The 15,135-nt window shown below is 54.5% G+C and overlaps 2 protein-coding genes across 3 annotated transcripts; one reads left to right on the plus strand and one right to left on the minus strand.

Moving 5' to 3' along the window:
* Positions 1-705: 705 nt before the first annotated feature.
* DNAJA3 (DnaJ heat shock protein family (Hsp40) member A3) lies at positions 706-10,612 on the plus strand (the record flags this gene model as incomplete). Of its 2 annotated transcripts, XM_083872693.1 has the most annotated exons (12): positions 706-892; positions 1,021-1,154; positions 1,531-1,614; positions 2,146-2,358; positions 3,265-3,417; positions 4,193-4,340; positions 5,030-5,094; positions 5,911-6,039; positions 6,300-6,415; positions 6,665-6,762; positions 8,749-8,865; positions 9,548-10,612. In XM_083872693.1, the coding sequence occupies 11 exons, from the start codon at positions 730-732 to the stop codon at positions 8,850-8,852; spliced, it is 1,407 nt and encodes a 468-aa protein (XP_083728819.1). In that variant the 3' UTR covers positions 8,853-8,865; positions 9,548-10,612. The 2 variants fall into 2 exon arrangements, with proteins under 2 accessions (XP_083728819.1, XP_083728818.1); XM_083872692.1 differs by lacking the exon at positions 8,749-8,865 and having other exon boundaries at positions 730-892.
* A 131-nt stretch (positions 10,613-10,743) lies between these two features.
* On the minus strand, positions 10,744-14,947 carry NMRAL1 (NmrA like redox sensor 1). The gene is made up of 5 exons (XM_083872694.1): positions 14,886-14,947; positions 14,212-14,450; positions 13,250-13,499; positions 12,595-12,785; positions 10,744-11,670 (listed from the first exon to the last, which is right to left on the minus strand). The coding sequence occupies exons 1-5, from the start codon at positions 14,923-14,925 to the stop codon at positions 11,500-11,502; spliced, it is 891 nt and encodes a 296-aa protein (XP_083728820.1). The 5' UTR covers positions 14,926-14,947; the 3' UTR covers positions 10,744-11,499.
* Positions 14,948-15,135: the final 188 nt, after the last annotated feature.

The raw sequence follows: 15,135 nt of genomic DNA on the forward strand, positions 1-15,135 counted from the left end.
TCACTCCCGGCTCTCCTGCCACACTGGGGCATCTGTTCCGCCGGGCTCTGGGCAAGGGGGACAGGGACAGCAGGAGTTTTCCAGTGCCGTGGGCTCAGTGTTCTCGCCTCTCCAGGGCTCGGCACAGTGCACAGAGACCTTTGTGTGGAGGGCTGCGGGGAGGGGGAGGAGGGAGCGCTGGATCTGAGCCCTCTGGGCCCGGCTGCGGTGTCACCCACACCGGTGAGGGCCAGGCCACAGCCGGGCTGTGACAGGAGCCGCCACATCGCTGTCACCGCTCAGCCCGGCGGAGCCTCCCCTCAGCCCGTGCCGAGGAGCGCTCGGAGGCGCCAGCCCCGGTGATGAGGGCGGGAGAGAGACACGCTTGGCACGAATCCTCCTCCTCCTCCTCTCCAGAGGAAAGCTGCTGCCTCGCCGTGGGCGCTGTGTCAGGGCGGGGGCCGTGCCAGGCTGGGGCGCTGTGTCACTGCGGTTTCAGCGCCTTTATTTCACTCCTGTGAGGCATTTCACCGGCTAGGGGGGAAGAAGAGCAGCTCTGGACGGGCGCAGACAGAGCAGAGGGTACCCCAGGGGACTGTTCCCTGCCCGGGCCCGGGGCCGCCCTCACGTCCCCGCCGAACTCCGCGCATGCGTAACCACTGCGCAGCCCCGGCCGCGCGCCCCGTGCGCATGCACGACCCGGCCCCGCCGCGGGGGGGTGCGCAGGCGCAGTGCCGCGCGCGGGCCAAGATGGCGGCCGGGAGCGCGTCGCGCTGGGTCGGGGCGGCCGCGGGACGCGGGGCGGGGAACGCGCGGCCGCCGCCGCTGCTGCTGCTCCTCCGCGGGCTCCGCGTCCCGCCCGCCCGCGCCCCGCGCCGCCTCCTGCTGCTCCGGGCCGGGCTCTGCGCCGCGGGTGAGTGAGCGAGCCGGGGCCGGGCGGGCCGGGCCGGAGGGCCGCGGGTCTTTCCTGCCGGTCGTGTTCCTCCCTCTGCCCGGACCGACCCGGCCCTCACGGCGGCCCCTCTCCCTCCTCTCCCGCAGGGACGAAACGCGCTGCCGCCGTCGCCGCCGCCGCTTTCCACAGCAGCGCGGCACGCGCCAAGGAGGACTATTACCAGGTGCTGGGGGTGCCCCGCACCGCCACGCAGAAGGAGATTAAAAAGGCCTATTACCAGGTGCGTCGGGACCGGCCGGGCCCGGGGCCCCGTGGGCACAGAGAGGAGCCAGGGAACGAATCCATCCCCGCGTTAGGAGCCGCTGCAGACAAGGGGAGGAGGCAGCGGGAAAGCTCAGCACATGGCCTTGGGGATCGCTTCCAAAGCATGGTCTGCCTGTGCTGTCATCGCTTGTCTCCTTCCAGAAGGATCTGGGATTGCTGAGAGGATCAGGAGCAGCTCCTGTAGTTCCTTGTTTTGGGTTGATAAAGGAAAATGAAGCGTTTTAGTTCCCGGGAATGCATCTAGTGAATGCCAGGCTCTGCCTGATGTGTTTTCTCCTATGCTAAAGTAAATAACTCCTGCCTGTCCCTAATAGTTGGGTTTTGTTTTTTAGTTGGCAAAGAAATACCATCCTGATACAAACAAGGACGACCCTAAAGCAAAGGAGAAGTTCTCTCAGCTGGCAGAAGCCTATGAGGTAACAGCAGAATTTTATTATGATGAGAAGGAGCAGAGATTAGAGGGTAGATGAGGGGAAACATTTCCATGGCTGGTTTTTGATGCACTTCAATCTGGAGCACCTCTCTCCCAAGAAATTACTTGGTCCAAGTATCTGATTTAGCTGCCTGGGGCTCTTTCAGTTTTCCCCTTCCTTAGCAATGACTGGCATGGATGTCACTTCTGTGGAATTATTGTCAGTTTAAACAATCAAATAAAAACCCTGTCAGGAGGTGTTTGAAGCAGAGAGATTTTCACTGTGCTCCCCCAGCCTTGTTTTTTGATTCCAGCACTTTTCAGCTGATATAATAACGATCCGCTCCTTAATATAAGTTATTTATAAATCAGTAAAATGTTGACATTTCTCTGGTGACGAGCCAAGAGCCGCCAGGGAAACAGCAGCTTGTCCCTCACTCCCGTGGCGCTGAGAGCTGGGCAAGACCTCGATGAAAGGTCTGAGACCAGAGCCAGGGATTCCCCTGGATCCTGACAGCCCCGTTCCCTGCTCCAGGTGCTGAGTGACGAGGTGAAGAGGAAGCAGTACGATGCCTACGGCACAGCAAGCTTCGAGGCTGGCGCTGCGGGGGCCGGGGCCGGCGCGGGGCGGCAGTACTGGAGCAGCGGCCCCTCCATCGACCCCGAGGAGCTCTTCAGGAAGATCTTTGGGGAGTTCTCAGGATCCCCTTTTGGTGATTTTCAGACCGTCTTCGACCAGCCACAGGAGGTAGGAGAGGTGCCTTTATTTAGGAGTGAAATGGGAAAGTCAAATCAGTGTCTCTCCCCAGCTTCTGTCACAGAGTGCTCTGGGAGCTTCAGCAAGAGAATGTCAGTGTGTGAGTGTCCCATGGCATGGGGAGAGTCTCATAGTTTTGCTCATAGTTTTGCTCAGGATCCCCTTTCAGTGATTTTCAGACTGTCTTTGACCAGCCACAGGAGGTAGGAGGTGCCTTTATTTAGGAGTGAAATGGGAAAGTCAGATCAGTGTCTCTCCTCAGCTTCTGTCACAAAACGCTCTGGGAGCCTTCAGCAAGGAGTTATTTCTGGGAATGTCAGAAATGTCCCATGGCATGGGGAGAGTCTCATAGTTTTGCTCAGCTGTGCAGAAAACACACCCCATACCTTCAGACAGGATATTGAGCTACTTCTCTGGTGTTAACTGACACCACCCAGCACTGGTGAGCAGTCCCATTGCTGGAGAGGCATTGTTTCTGCTGCAGGTTGATTTACATATACCTGCTTTGATCTGTAATGCTAAAACCCACAAAATACCTTGTAACTATAAACTAGGCCTTCCAGCAATATGTTTGGCTGCTTAATTGGCGTAATTTTGCAACTTAATTAGCTTCATGTTGCAGTGAGGCCCATAATAAAATGTCTTGTTCTTCATGCTGCAGCTAAATGCTCCTTAAAGTGTTGATGGGTCATGTGTTGCCTTCAGAAGTGTTTGGTACTCCTGGTTTTTACTAAAAATGACCTTTTTCATATAAGGAGAATTTCCTCTTTTGATCAGTCATCTTTACTGACGACTTCCATTTTAAGCATTGTTTGGTATTTAGCCTAAACTCTTCTCAGTCTCCTCAAGACCCTGTCACACCTCAGTTACAGATCTATCTCCATGTTTCCTGTGCAGTATATCATGGAACTGACATTCACCCAAGCTGCAAAAGGTGTTAACAAGGAGATTGTGGTGAACATCCAGGACTCCTGTGTGCGCTGCGATGGCAAAGGACATGAACCCGGCACCAAAGCTCAGCGCTGTCACTACTGCAATGGCACGGGCATGGTGAGTGCTGAGCCACCAGTTCTGCTGTGCTGTCCCTTCTGGGGCAGAGTCACTTCATTCCACGGTGAAAAATTCTCACCACTCATCAGCTTATCTCGGGTAAAGCTGGGTTAATGACAGCTTGATGTTAATAAGCACTAGGAAGATTTTATTTGTGTTAAAGTGCTGTGCCCAGCTGAAAGCATGAGCCTTCAGGCTGGACCCCACCAACCATATGAATATAATGTAACAGCTCTGAAATTCCTCAGGCGATAAAGGGATATCTTTTGACTAGGTGGTGAAAATCCAAGAGTAATAATAAAATGAGAAGATGCAGGTACTGATGGAGCTGCAGGCTTTGGGTTTCCATGCATCTGATTCCTTGTGTGCTTCATTCTGGTGGGTGGCTCTCATAGTTCAGTCCAGAGCTTAGTCACTATAAGGTTTTCTTGGACACTGGCAGTAATTCATTTAAATGGATTGTCCTTGGAGTCATCAGAACACAGACACTTGTAGCACTGTAAGGAGCTTTGTTCCTTCTTGTACAATAAAGCTTGGACATTCAGGGTGGTGTGTTTCCCTTGCCCTCACCATGTCCCACAGTAGTAGTGGTGGTGTCCAGTGGAAATCAGAATGTGATGGCGGGTGGATCTCAGAGCCAGCTTTCTGTTCTAGTCTGTGCTGAGCATATCCCTGTCCTGACAGGGGGTGTGTGTGATCAGAGCTCAAACCTGCTGTGTGAACAGTCCCCTCTCAGTACTCCTCCTTTTCCCAATGTGTGTTTGTTCCTCCCCAGGAGACCATCAACACGGGCCCGTTTGTGATGCGCTCCACGTGCCGGCGCTGCGGCGGCCGCGGCTCCATCATCACCACGCCCTGCGTCGTGTGCCGGGGCACAGGGCAGACCAAGCAGAAGAAGACTGTGATGGTTCCTGTGCCAGCTGGTCAGTGTTGTACCTGCCTGCTGCTCTCTCTTAAAGTGTAGTTAGTTACAGCCACTGCCAGCTACAAATGGGAGGCCAACCTAAGACCTTTTGCTGCAGAGAAATGGTTTTTAAAGCAAAGTAGGTTGAGAGCTTGGCAATGGAACGGGCTAGTGATGAGATGGACCTTCTGGCCATGGGTATAAATATTTGCTTTGCCCTTCCTGAGTTTTGGTTCTTGCCTGGGTCCTCCTAGGCAGATTTAAAGAGTGAATCTCCAGAGGTTTTGTTGCTGTGTGTCTTTCATTTTCCTTGATGAAGCTTGGGGAGAGGGTGGGAATCCTAAAAGCCTTGGCTTGGCTCAGAGGGGTGTGCTGATGGCCTTTCTCACCAGAGAGGAGAATTCAATGGTGGGACTAAAACTTGCTTCTTTGAGACCACCCTGGGTGAGCAGCCTGTAATTTTCCTGCAGCTTGTGGAGGCTGCTGTGTTCCTTAATCCAATGCATTTCTGTAAAGAATTCTGTAGATACTGAAGTAACAGGCGTGTTGGGGGCATAGAGATCACCTCAGAGGTATAAACATCTGCTGACCCCTCCTCCTTTGGGCTGTATTGGTCAGCTCTTGGGACTCTACCTTGTAAAGTTGTAGGTATCCATGGCACATGTGGGTTATAACCCAAGGTCATGTTCTCTCCTGTTCTGGTTGCAGGTGTTGAGGACGGGCAGACAGTTCGGATGCCTGTGGGGAAGAAAGAAATTTTCATTACGTTCAGGGTATGTATCCCAAGCTGGTTTATTATTTAAGTTGGTTGATCCCTTCTCAAATGCCTGGGAAAGGACTGCAGAATGGGCAGAGGAGGAAGAGCCGGTGATCCTTTGGAACAGCTGAGGTAACATGATCCCTGTGAACTTTCAGAGACAGCAGGAGATCTGCATTGTAGCAAGGGGGGGGTAACTTTGAATCTGTTCTTGAAGAATCGCTGCTTGTTCCAGGACCAGGCCCTCAGGGTAGTGTGAATCAAAATGCAGAGTAGGTTCTTCATGCCTCGAGTTTTTGACTTGGAAATGTGAGGGAGCTGCCTGCTGGCAGGGGTGGCAGAGCTGTGGGAGGTGCTGCAGGAGCTGCCTGGTGGAGTGTCCTGCACATCCACTCTCAGGGCTGCTTTGCACCTGTGCTGTAGCTGGGCCTCTTCTGTCAGAATCCTGCCACACACATCTCTGTTGAGGAGAAAATTTTTTCAGCACCTGTTTCATGGTGCAGGAGGGTTTAATTCTCTTGCAGCTTGTGAGGCCAGTGCAAAGGTGCTTGGTTTTCTTCTCACTTTTGGCTTTCCCCTGTTCAGGGTGCTGGACAAGGCAGTGTCTCTCTCTGCAGGGGAAGGAGTTCCTGAGGCAGGAAGGAAGGGCCTTCCAATCCTTTGGCTAATTCAGTTATATCAAGATGTGTGTTTTACTAGACCAAATATAAACTCACAGTTCTTAGCCATGCAGTTTGGGGATGGTAAATTTTTTTCCTGAGACCCTTGGGAGCAGTTTACCAGGAGAACACACGGTGTGCTCACTGCTCTGTGGAACTTTGGTGCCCTCCAGGTTCAGAAGAGCTCGGTGTTCCGACGGAACGGAGCCGATATCCACTCGGATCTCCTGATCTCAGTAGCTCAGGCCGTGCTGGGAGGCACAGCCCGGTGTCAAGGCTTGTATGAGACAATCAACATCACAGTGAGTACCAGTATACTGAGCATGAATCAGTGGGGCACAGAAAAGGCTTCTCCTTTGCTGCAAAAGGCGGGGAAAATCTCCTAAGTCTGCCAGTATTGCATTTCAGACTTAGCTTTGGGGTGTGTCCCAATGCATGAGCAAACCAGAACTCTCCCATCCTATTTTACAGCTTGTTGGAGAAGTAGATAATTCTAATAGATGTGTAATTGTTATATAAATGTTTATTTACAGTAATAAACGTGACACCTGTGTGTTTATAGATACCCCCTGGTATTCAGCCAGACCAGAGGATTCGAATGAGTGGGAAAGGCATTCCCAAGGTCAACAGCTATGGCTATGGAGACCACTACATCCACATAAAGATAAAAGTTCCTCAGTAAGTAAAGCTAAAACAAGTTCCTGTGAAATCTTAAAAACTTTTCGCAAAAAACGTTGCTTAAAAGTTGTGAAAATTCCATGAGGCGAAATGCAGTGGGTCCTATCTCTGTTCTCCCACTGAGAATTCTTTATAGATCATTCCTTATAGAAATGAGTACAACGTACTCCAGTCCCTGCTCTCCTGGGTGCTGCTGGGGAGGTGTGGGAGGGCGGTGGGGCCACCCCTGAGCCCTGTCTGGTGCCACAGGAGGCTGACGGATCGCCAGCGGGCGCTGATGATGAGCTACGCCGAGGACGAGGCCGACGTGGACGGCACCGTGAACGGGGTCACCAACACAGCGTCAGGTGAGAGGGGCAGCTCCTGCCCCTGCCCTGGGAGCTGCTGTGGCACCTCTCAGTGCTCCCTGAGCCTTCCTGGGGAGCAGGGTGAGCCAGGGTCACCGTGAGGCCTTTGGCAGCACAGCCTGCTGTAACAGAAATAGTCCTAGAGGGATGTTAACGGGCTGTAGCACACAGCAGGGAGGCAGCTCTTCCCAGGAGGATCTGTTCCTGTACTTACTGGGCAAATCCATGTGTGAACAGAGCAGGCACTGAGTGCTCCAGGGTCCAGACAAGCTGTGCTGATGAATGCCTCCTGCTCCCTGCTTCCCCTGTGCCAGGACTTGCCTCGAGGCAGGAAAGCAAATGTGCTTCAGGCTGATTTCTTGTGTGATCCCAATCTAGCGTCCTTCTGAGCACTGCAGGGCTGTTTCTCCTGGAATCCTGACAGGGGTTTCTGTTGGGGCTGAGCTCTGTGTGTGTGGGGAAACCTGGGCTAGGAGTGTCCATTGGTGCCAGTGTCAGCTCTGCTCTGTGGACAGCACCCAGCACAATGGAGGAGTGAAGGCACCTGGGAGCTTTGTGAAGCTGCTCTCCAGCTCCAGATGGAAAACTGAGATTCAGCAATTGTGTTTTGAGGTGCTTGTAAGAGGCAGCACCTAAAGGCACAACACATGATGAAATAGTAAGGAAGGAGCTTTGTTTCTTGCTACTGAAAAGCAGATTATCTTTGCTTAATTGGAACAATGAACTTCTTAAAGCCCATTGAAATCTGATTTTGGTTTGAAACCCAACAGGGCGTTTATGACTAGGCAAAGGTGAGAGCCTTTTGGAGCTGCTGAATGATCCCAGGATCTGCTCTTCTACATGCCAAAGCGTGAGGAATACAGGCTTAAGTGCTGGATATTAGAAGGCAGCATCTGCCAAATACTTCCCAGTGTTGTGTTTTATAGTGCTTTCCTAATACAGAAATTATGTCTTTCCCACATTACAGTCAGCCTTGGGGGAAGGGCATGGAGCTCTGAGCCTGAATTTCTATTCCAGCTTTTTTATGTGCCAAAGAGAAAAAAAAAATGCTCTTCAAACTATTTTTTTAAAAAGCAAACCTGCCGGTTTTTACCATGATGAAGCAGCGAGGTGGGTTCAAACAACGCCAGTAGGTTGCAGTGTAGAGACAGGCTGTGCTGAGGGAGGCGTGTCCTGCCTCGGGATTTCAATCCATTGCATCAGTCAGAGCTCAGCACTCAGCCCTGGGAGGCTGGGGAGCACCAGGCTCTGCTCTGTGCACAAATAAACCTTGAGGGAGCATTTGGGATCTTGTTATTGATGGTTTTACTGTAGAAAAAAAGCAGATTAGCAAAGAGGTCTCCTTTGTTCTCGTTATAGCCACTTCTGAGGGACAAACAACTTCTCAGGACCTGTCCATACAGGACAGTTTTAACATTCCTTATCTGGACAGTTGGTCTGAAATACTTGTAGACTTTTTCATTCTACACGAGTTAATTTTCTGCTTGATACTGTCTGAGCATTGCTTGCATGACACAAATCAGGCTCCTGCTGTGGTTTTGCACTGCTTTGCAAGGACACAACCTTGAAACAGGAAGAACTTGTTTCAGGGACCACCAGTATAGATTTTTTTTTTAACCCTGTAAAGTCCTGGCTGGCTGTGATCAAGTTCACCACTTGTTTTTAGTGGCAGACTCTCAGTTCCAAGTACTTCTTTCCAAAGTCTGTAGGGTCCCTCACTCAGTTGTGCAGCACAAGAATTCTCTTGCTAGTTGGAGGGCTGGGGAGAGGGGAAGGGAACAGCTCAGCACCTGAGCTCAGGGTTGGCTTTTCCACTTCTGGGATCCACTGTAAGGGGTCCAGTCCTGTGGCTCACTGCAGGTGCAGCCCTGAACGTGAGGGAGCAGCACAATCAGCTGCTTTCTCCTGGCCATTCCCTGTGTAAAACCCCCCTGTGATCCTGGTGGGAGATGTCTCTGACTGCAGCCCTTTGCTGTTTGTGTCCAGGTGGCAGGGCCACGGCTAGCGCTGACGCAGGCGGGGATAGGCCTGAGGCTCAGGAGAACAAGGAGGGATTCCTTTCCAAACTTAAGAAAATGTTTACCTCCTGACACCCCATCCGAGGTAGGAGGTCACTTGTGTTTCACTGTTGTCTTGTTTCACTTCCTGGGAGGTGGAAGCACAATAGCACAGCTTTGCTTCTCACTTAGCCTCAGGCCTTCCAGCCACGGGTGTGCACAGCCCTAGTTGTCCCCTGGGACCTGGAGCAACAAGCCAGGGATTAAAGTGCATTGTTGCTGCAGCAAAGAGCAGCACAGATGCTGGGTGCACCCTTGGGGAGGTGGCTGGCCTCCCCTGCAGCTCTGCTGCTGCAGCTCTGCCCAGTTCCAAGCACTGAGCTTATTCCCATGAGCTGGTCCCACTGGCACTGGGTTCTTTCACACAAATCCTGGGCTGCAGAGCCAGTGGTGCTGGCACACTCAGGCTGGATTCACCCCTGCCATGGGCTTACAGCACCAGGGAGGAGCCAGCCTTTGTCACAGAGCACAGCAAACCCCACCATACATCACTGCAGTGTAACTCAGGTGCTTCAGTTGGTGCTGAGGGGAGCACACCAAGACTTGGAATCATCTGCAGCAGACACAGAATCTTGGATTATTCCAGGGGCTCAGCTTTGCATCTTTGTAGGCTTCAAAGCTGGCTGTGCTGTAGGGCTGACAGTGTGACAGGAGGGCTGGTGCTCCCTGAGTGAGCTGTGTGCTGATACAGCCAGGAAATGATAACCTTCCTCTCACTTCAACTGCAGGAAAGCGTTCTACTGGGAACTAGGAGCCAGCAGCAGCAGGTCATCCGTGCAGTTGGGGGTGAACCTTTCTGGCAGCCAGGCTCTGGAGAACACAGGATGCCAGTCAGCAGCACAGCAAGAATCCCAGCTGGAGAGGCCATGGATCACCGAGGCACCAAGACAAACCCCACCCACTGTCCTAGCAACTGGCAGTGAAGGAAAACACCAGCTTTGCAGAAGTGTGGCTCTCTGGAGGCTGCTCCACAAGCCTGCTGCTTCTGGATGCTTATTTGGTAAAAATTAAAGTTGAAGTATTATTTAAATCCAAACCAGAGGAAATGTGAAGTAAATATTCCAGCACAGAGCAGCAATTTGCTATATGGAGGCTAAGCCCACCAGCTGCTCACTCAGGTGCCCTTTGGAATGCCAGGTGTGCTTGGTGAACTCTCCAGGAGACTTGGTGGGTCAGGGGGATCTAACCTTGTCTTCATGACAGCCCTGCTGCCCTGCTCAGCTCCACGTGGAATCTCCCTGTGGCTGGGCATTGTCTGAGCCCAGCTGGCCTGGCTCCCTCGCAGCCCTGGGCTTTCTCTATCCTGCTGATTGCCTGCACAGAGCAGTGATGGAATCTGCACTTTGCCTCAAGTTTATCCCCCAAATAACTAAAGTTACCACACAGCTGCTGTCGCTTCTGGACTGGTACAAGTCGATCACTGAGCCCTTTGCCAGTTGGGGACAAAAATATTTTATTACCCTAGTGCAACACCCGTAGCGTAAAAGATTGGTGAAAGCATCGTTGTTTTACTTGTGTGAGAGTGCAAGTGAGGTGGATCACTCCTTCCAGATGCAGCTGAGCTCTTGCAGTGAGTATTCCATGGTTACTGTAGCCTGCTGTGTTTGTGATACCATGCAGGTACCATCAGCCCACGTACTAATCAGTTCAACACCAGTTAAACAAGGACATGCTGTAGTCCTGCCCTTCTTAATTTGCTGAAATAAAGCACGCGTTGCCTCCTGATTAAACTTCTGTAAAGTGATTCTGTACCCATGTAAATAAGATGGACTTCATAAAGATATTTAACACGTGCTGTGCCTTGCTGCCTTGTCTACTCTTCCACCTGGTCTGTCACTCCCTTTCCCTCCTCTAGTAACAGGGATGAAGGTCTCTGGGACAAGGAGGGGACAGGGCTGGATGGCTTGAGCATTGCTAGGGGCTGGGATTGACTTTGAACACAAAGCTGCCCTCTCTGAGCAGTACTTCAGGTGTGTGAGGGGGGAAGGGGCTTTTCCATTGAACCTTGGACAATCTAGAAAGTCAAGTATTATCTCAGCTCATTGAGACAGTGACTGAAATTAGCTCCAGGAGCCCAAGGACCAGGGCCAGAGCTGTATGATGAGGAATCAAGCTCAGCTTTTGTGTTACATTCACAAGAAGTCACTGCAGTCCCTGCTGCCTGGAGTGACACTAAGCCTCCATCTCTCCAGTGCCCAAACCAGATCTGTGGAGAAATCCCTGTGTTTTGTTTGCTTAGGAGTCTGCAGCAGGCCTGGCCATGGATACCTGCCATGCAGGCACTGCCTTTGGGGCTCTGGGTACACACCTTCAGCCTACCACATGGTGCCATATGCTCAGAGCAGCCTGGGAAAGGAGATGATCCTGAGAAAACAAGCCCCACCACCCTAAAACACCCACAATGACTAAAGCAACACCTCCCTGAGGACAGAGTGCAAAGGCAGTGCTCTGCTACCCCTCTGCCTGTGCTGTCCAGCCCTTCCTCTTGCTCTAACTGCCTAAATAGTCCCAACTATGCTGCAGGAGCACACACATGGACCAGCACATGGACCAAGCTCTCCCCAGCTGGGGTAGGATCAGCCTCTCCCTGGGGCACTACTGGGAAGGCAGCATGGCTCAGAGCACCTCACCTCAGCCAGGTTCCCCTACCTGCTGCAGAAACCAGGGAGGGAGGGGAGGCTCAAAAGGCAGCCTTGTGGTCCCCCACCCACTGCTGGAAGGTGCGAGCCTTGGGGTTGAGCTTCATGGTCAGGGCCACGTTGCGGTCTGGCTTTAGGGCATAGAAACGGAACATGGCAGCCATCTCCTTGACCCCAGGGAAGTCCTGCTTCTCGTACTCCTCAGGGGACATCTGCCAACAGAAGGGGGGAAAAAACAGTGTTTCAGAGGCTGATGGAGCTTCCCCTCAGCCTGTGAGAGGATGTGATGAGGGATCTGCTAGAGCAGCTTGTCACAGCATTGCCACTGGTGCGGAGGGCTCTGCAAGGCACTTCTGCTCGGGGTGGGCAAAGGATTCAGCCCTGCTTGGCAGGAACAGCCCAGCCAGGCTAGGCCAGCACCAGGTCTGGCACACAGCTGGGTCTGGAGCAGCTATGAGGGAGCCCTTCCTCACACCAGAGCCATGGCTGAGTGGTTCTAGAAACTGCGTGGTCAAGGAGGCAATTCAGGTTGCCACCTGGCACCCCAAAACATCCTTCCCTGCCTGAATCAAAGGGTTTGGTAGTCACGGTGCTTCTGGGAGAGCAGAACCTGCGGAGAGCACCAGAGGGGCTTTGTTTCTAATGAAATGCACTTTGTTCTCAAGGCAGAGAACCACCATAACCCTCATCCATTGTATTCGTTGCCTGAGGCACAACTGAAATGCAAACATGGATTAAAAGTAAGTCACGAAGGGGCAGGGAGTGGTCAGGGGTGTTGTTAACAGTGACACAGCACAGAGGCCAGGTCTGTTGTAATGGTGATACAGCAAAGCCCTGGGGGAAGCCCTGCTGAAGGGAAGGGCACCCAGCAGAAACCTTTTGTGCAGGTGCCCATCCCTGGCTCTGCTGGAGACCTCCCAGCTCAGTTATCCCTCAGAGCCAGGCACAGACCTGCCTGGGCACATCCGTGTGCTCCAGAGCATGAGCTGACAATACCAACAGGGCAGTGTTGGTGCCAAGCTGTGCTCCAGCCACATCCAGGGGCAGCAGGACTAACCCTGGACACCAGTGCTGGGCTGTACCAAAACGAGCTGAGTCTCTCAGGACCATCACCAACACCAAGGGACACTTCCTACCTTGCTGGCTGTCACAGTCTTGCCCGTTTGCTGGGAGAGGATGGCAGCATACTCTGCCTCGGTGAGTTTGCCTGTGCTGAGTCCCATCACTTGGCCAATGTACTCGCCTGGGGATTTCAGCAGAGAAAGTACAACGGGCCCGAGGTCCTCCACAGCCATCCCATCCATTGGGGTGTCCCCCATGGGCAGCTCTGTATGGAGAGATTGATTCCAGCTGCAGTGCAGCTCTGAGGAGGTACAGTGGAGTTTTCAGCTCCCAGTCTCTGGGAATGAGGTGAGGGAGGGATGAGAGCACCCATCAGCACAGCAAGGCAGGAGAGCAGGGCTGGGCTGAGCTAAGAGCCCTTGACACCAGAGCAGCACCGTGAGTCTCCTGCAGCCCCACCACCTCCACCATCCCAACCCACACTTGGCGTGTCCAGAGCTGCTCTGGGATCTGCAGAACAGCCCTCAGCACAAACAGGCCCAGGACCCTGGTGATTTCCTGCAGGCCACCAAACAGATCTAAAGACCATAATGCAGCTTGCTGTGGTCAAGCTGGTAGAGGCCTCTTCACCCTACCCAGCCCAGTCTCTCCACCCCTCAGCCCTGCACAGTGGGAGGAGATGGGGACAGTCACAAGACAGTGACCCACAGAGCAGGAGCTGCTGCTCACCCAGGACAAAGGAGTCTCCCTGCGGGGCCTTGCGCGGCTTGAAGATGGAGAGGAAGTTCTCAAAGTAGAACGGCAGGCGGATGATGGTGGTGGGAACCCCGATTTTCTGGAAATGCTCCTCCACCACGCCTTTGCCATCGAAGTGCAGCACCTCCAGCCGGCCCCCTGTCAGCTGGTGCACGTTCTCCAGGCCGCTGAACACGACGTGCCGCAGGCCCTGGCGCTGGGACAGCTCAGCGAGGCACCGGCCCTGGGCCAAGGGAGAAACCAGCCTTGAAGAGGAGAATGGCACATCCCCATCATCCCCACACCCCCCTTCCCTCTGGGGAGGATCCAGCTGTCACCAGCCCTCAACTGGCACCAGGGCTGAGCTGAGTTATCCAAATCCTCTCCTTACCTCATCACATTTTAGAAAGACCACACACCCTCCACCAAACATGCACCAGCATAAAGAATCTGCCTGGACAACATACCTGCCCTAAACTATCTAATCTTTCGTTTGTTGCTATCCAGGTGTGGCAACTCTGCCACCTTGCAATATCTGTCCTGGCGTGAGCACCACCCTTGGGATTTCTGATACTGCAGGATTTTGGCCCCAAAGGTGCAAGCACAGAGAGCTACAGGTCTGCAGTCCCAGCTCTGCCCTGGGAAGGCTCTGAGGAGCCCAGTGTTCCCACTCCTGCTACTCCAACTCCTGGCAAGTGCTCTCCATAACAAATTTATCAACTCCCTGAAGGCACCAGACCCTGGAGCCATGCGGCTGTGAGGGAACAGAGAGCAAGTCCTGACTTTGCAAGAACTGGGACCTGGTGTTTGTGAGGCCTTGGGGTTTTCTGGACCGGCCACTCAAACCATCAGGGCTGCCATAGCTGCTCCAAGAGCTGTCCCCACTTTGGTGCTACTCCTGATCCACCCTGCCACATCATCCCACACGTGGGCCCAGGTAATGTCTGTACAGGTACCTGCTCGATTTCCTTCTCCTTGCTGCAGTGTTCCCAGAAGTTGGTGACAATAAAAGCTCCGTAGGCACCCGCCAAGGCCCGCTCCAGCGATGCCTCATCGTCCTGATCTGCCTTCACCACCTCGGCTCCCCTCCGCCTCAGCTCCTCCGCCTCCTTCTTCCTGGGGCTCCGCGTCACGGCGCGCACCTTGAAGGTCCCATCGTCCAGCAGCGCCCGGGCCACGCTGCCCCCCTGGGCCCCTGCGGGAGCAGCCGGTCAGGGCCCCGCTGCCCCCCTGGGCCCCTGCGGGAGCAGCCGCTCAGGGCCCCGCTGCCCCACTGGGCCCCGCTGCCCCCCTGGGCCCCTGCGGGAGCAGCCGCTCAGGGCCCCGCTGCCCCACTGGGCCCCGCTGCCCCCCTGGGCCCCCGCGGGAGCAGCCGCTCAGGGCCCCGCTGCCCCCCTGGGCCCCTGCAGGAGCAGCCGCTCAGGGCCCCGCTGCCCCCCTGGGCCCCTGAGGGAGCAGCCGGTCAAGGCCCCGCGCCCCCGGGGCTCCGCTGGGGCCGCGGACGGAGCGCCCCGGCTGCCACAAGGGCCGAGCCCGCTCCTCATCCCCCTCCCCGGGCGCTGGGGCATCGCCGACGCCTCCGGCCCTCGCCCTCCCTGGGCACAGCCCGGGCCTCTCCCCGAGCACTCACCTGTGGCACCAAACACCACGATCAGCTTCGTCCCGGCCATGCAGCAGCGCGGGCGGTACCGGGGCTCTGACAGGGCGACAAGCAGCGGCTTCGGCTCAGCCTCCGCCCCCGGAGCGGTCCCGGGAGGGAGCGGGGCGGCTGTGGGGCCATGGCCGGGCCCGGGGCACCGAGCGCGTCCTCCCTCACACGGCTCCTCACCTCGGCTCTGCTCGGGTCCAATCGGCTGTGCCCGGCTCGGTTCGGGTCTAGT

The sequence above is a fragment of the Zosterops lateralis genome (assembly GCF_965231275.1).
Source record: "Zosterops lateralis genome assembly, chromosome: 15".
In the NCBI taxonomy this organism is placed as follows: domain Eukaryota; kingdom Metazoa; phylum Chordata; class Aves; order Passeriformes; family Zosteropidae; genus Zosterops; species Zosterops lateralis.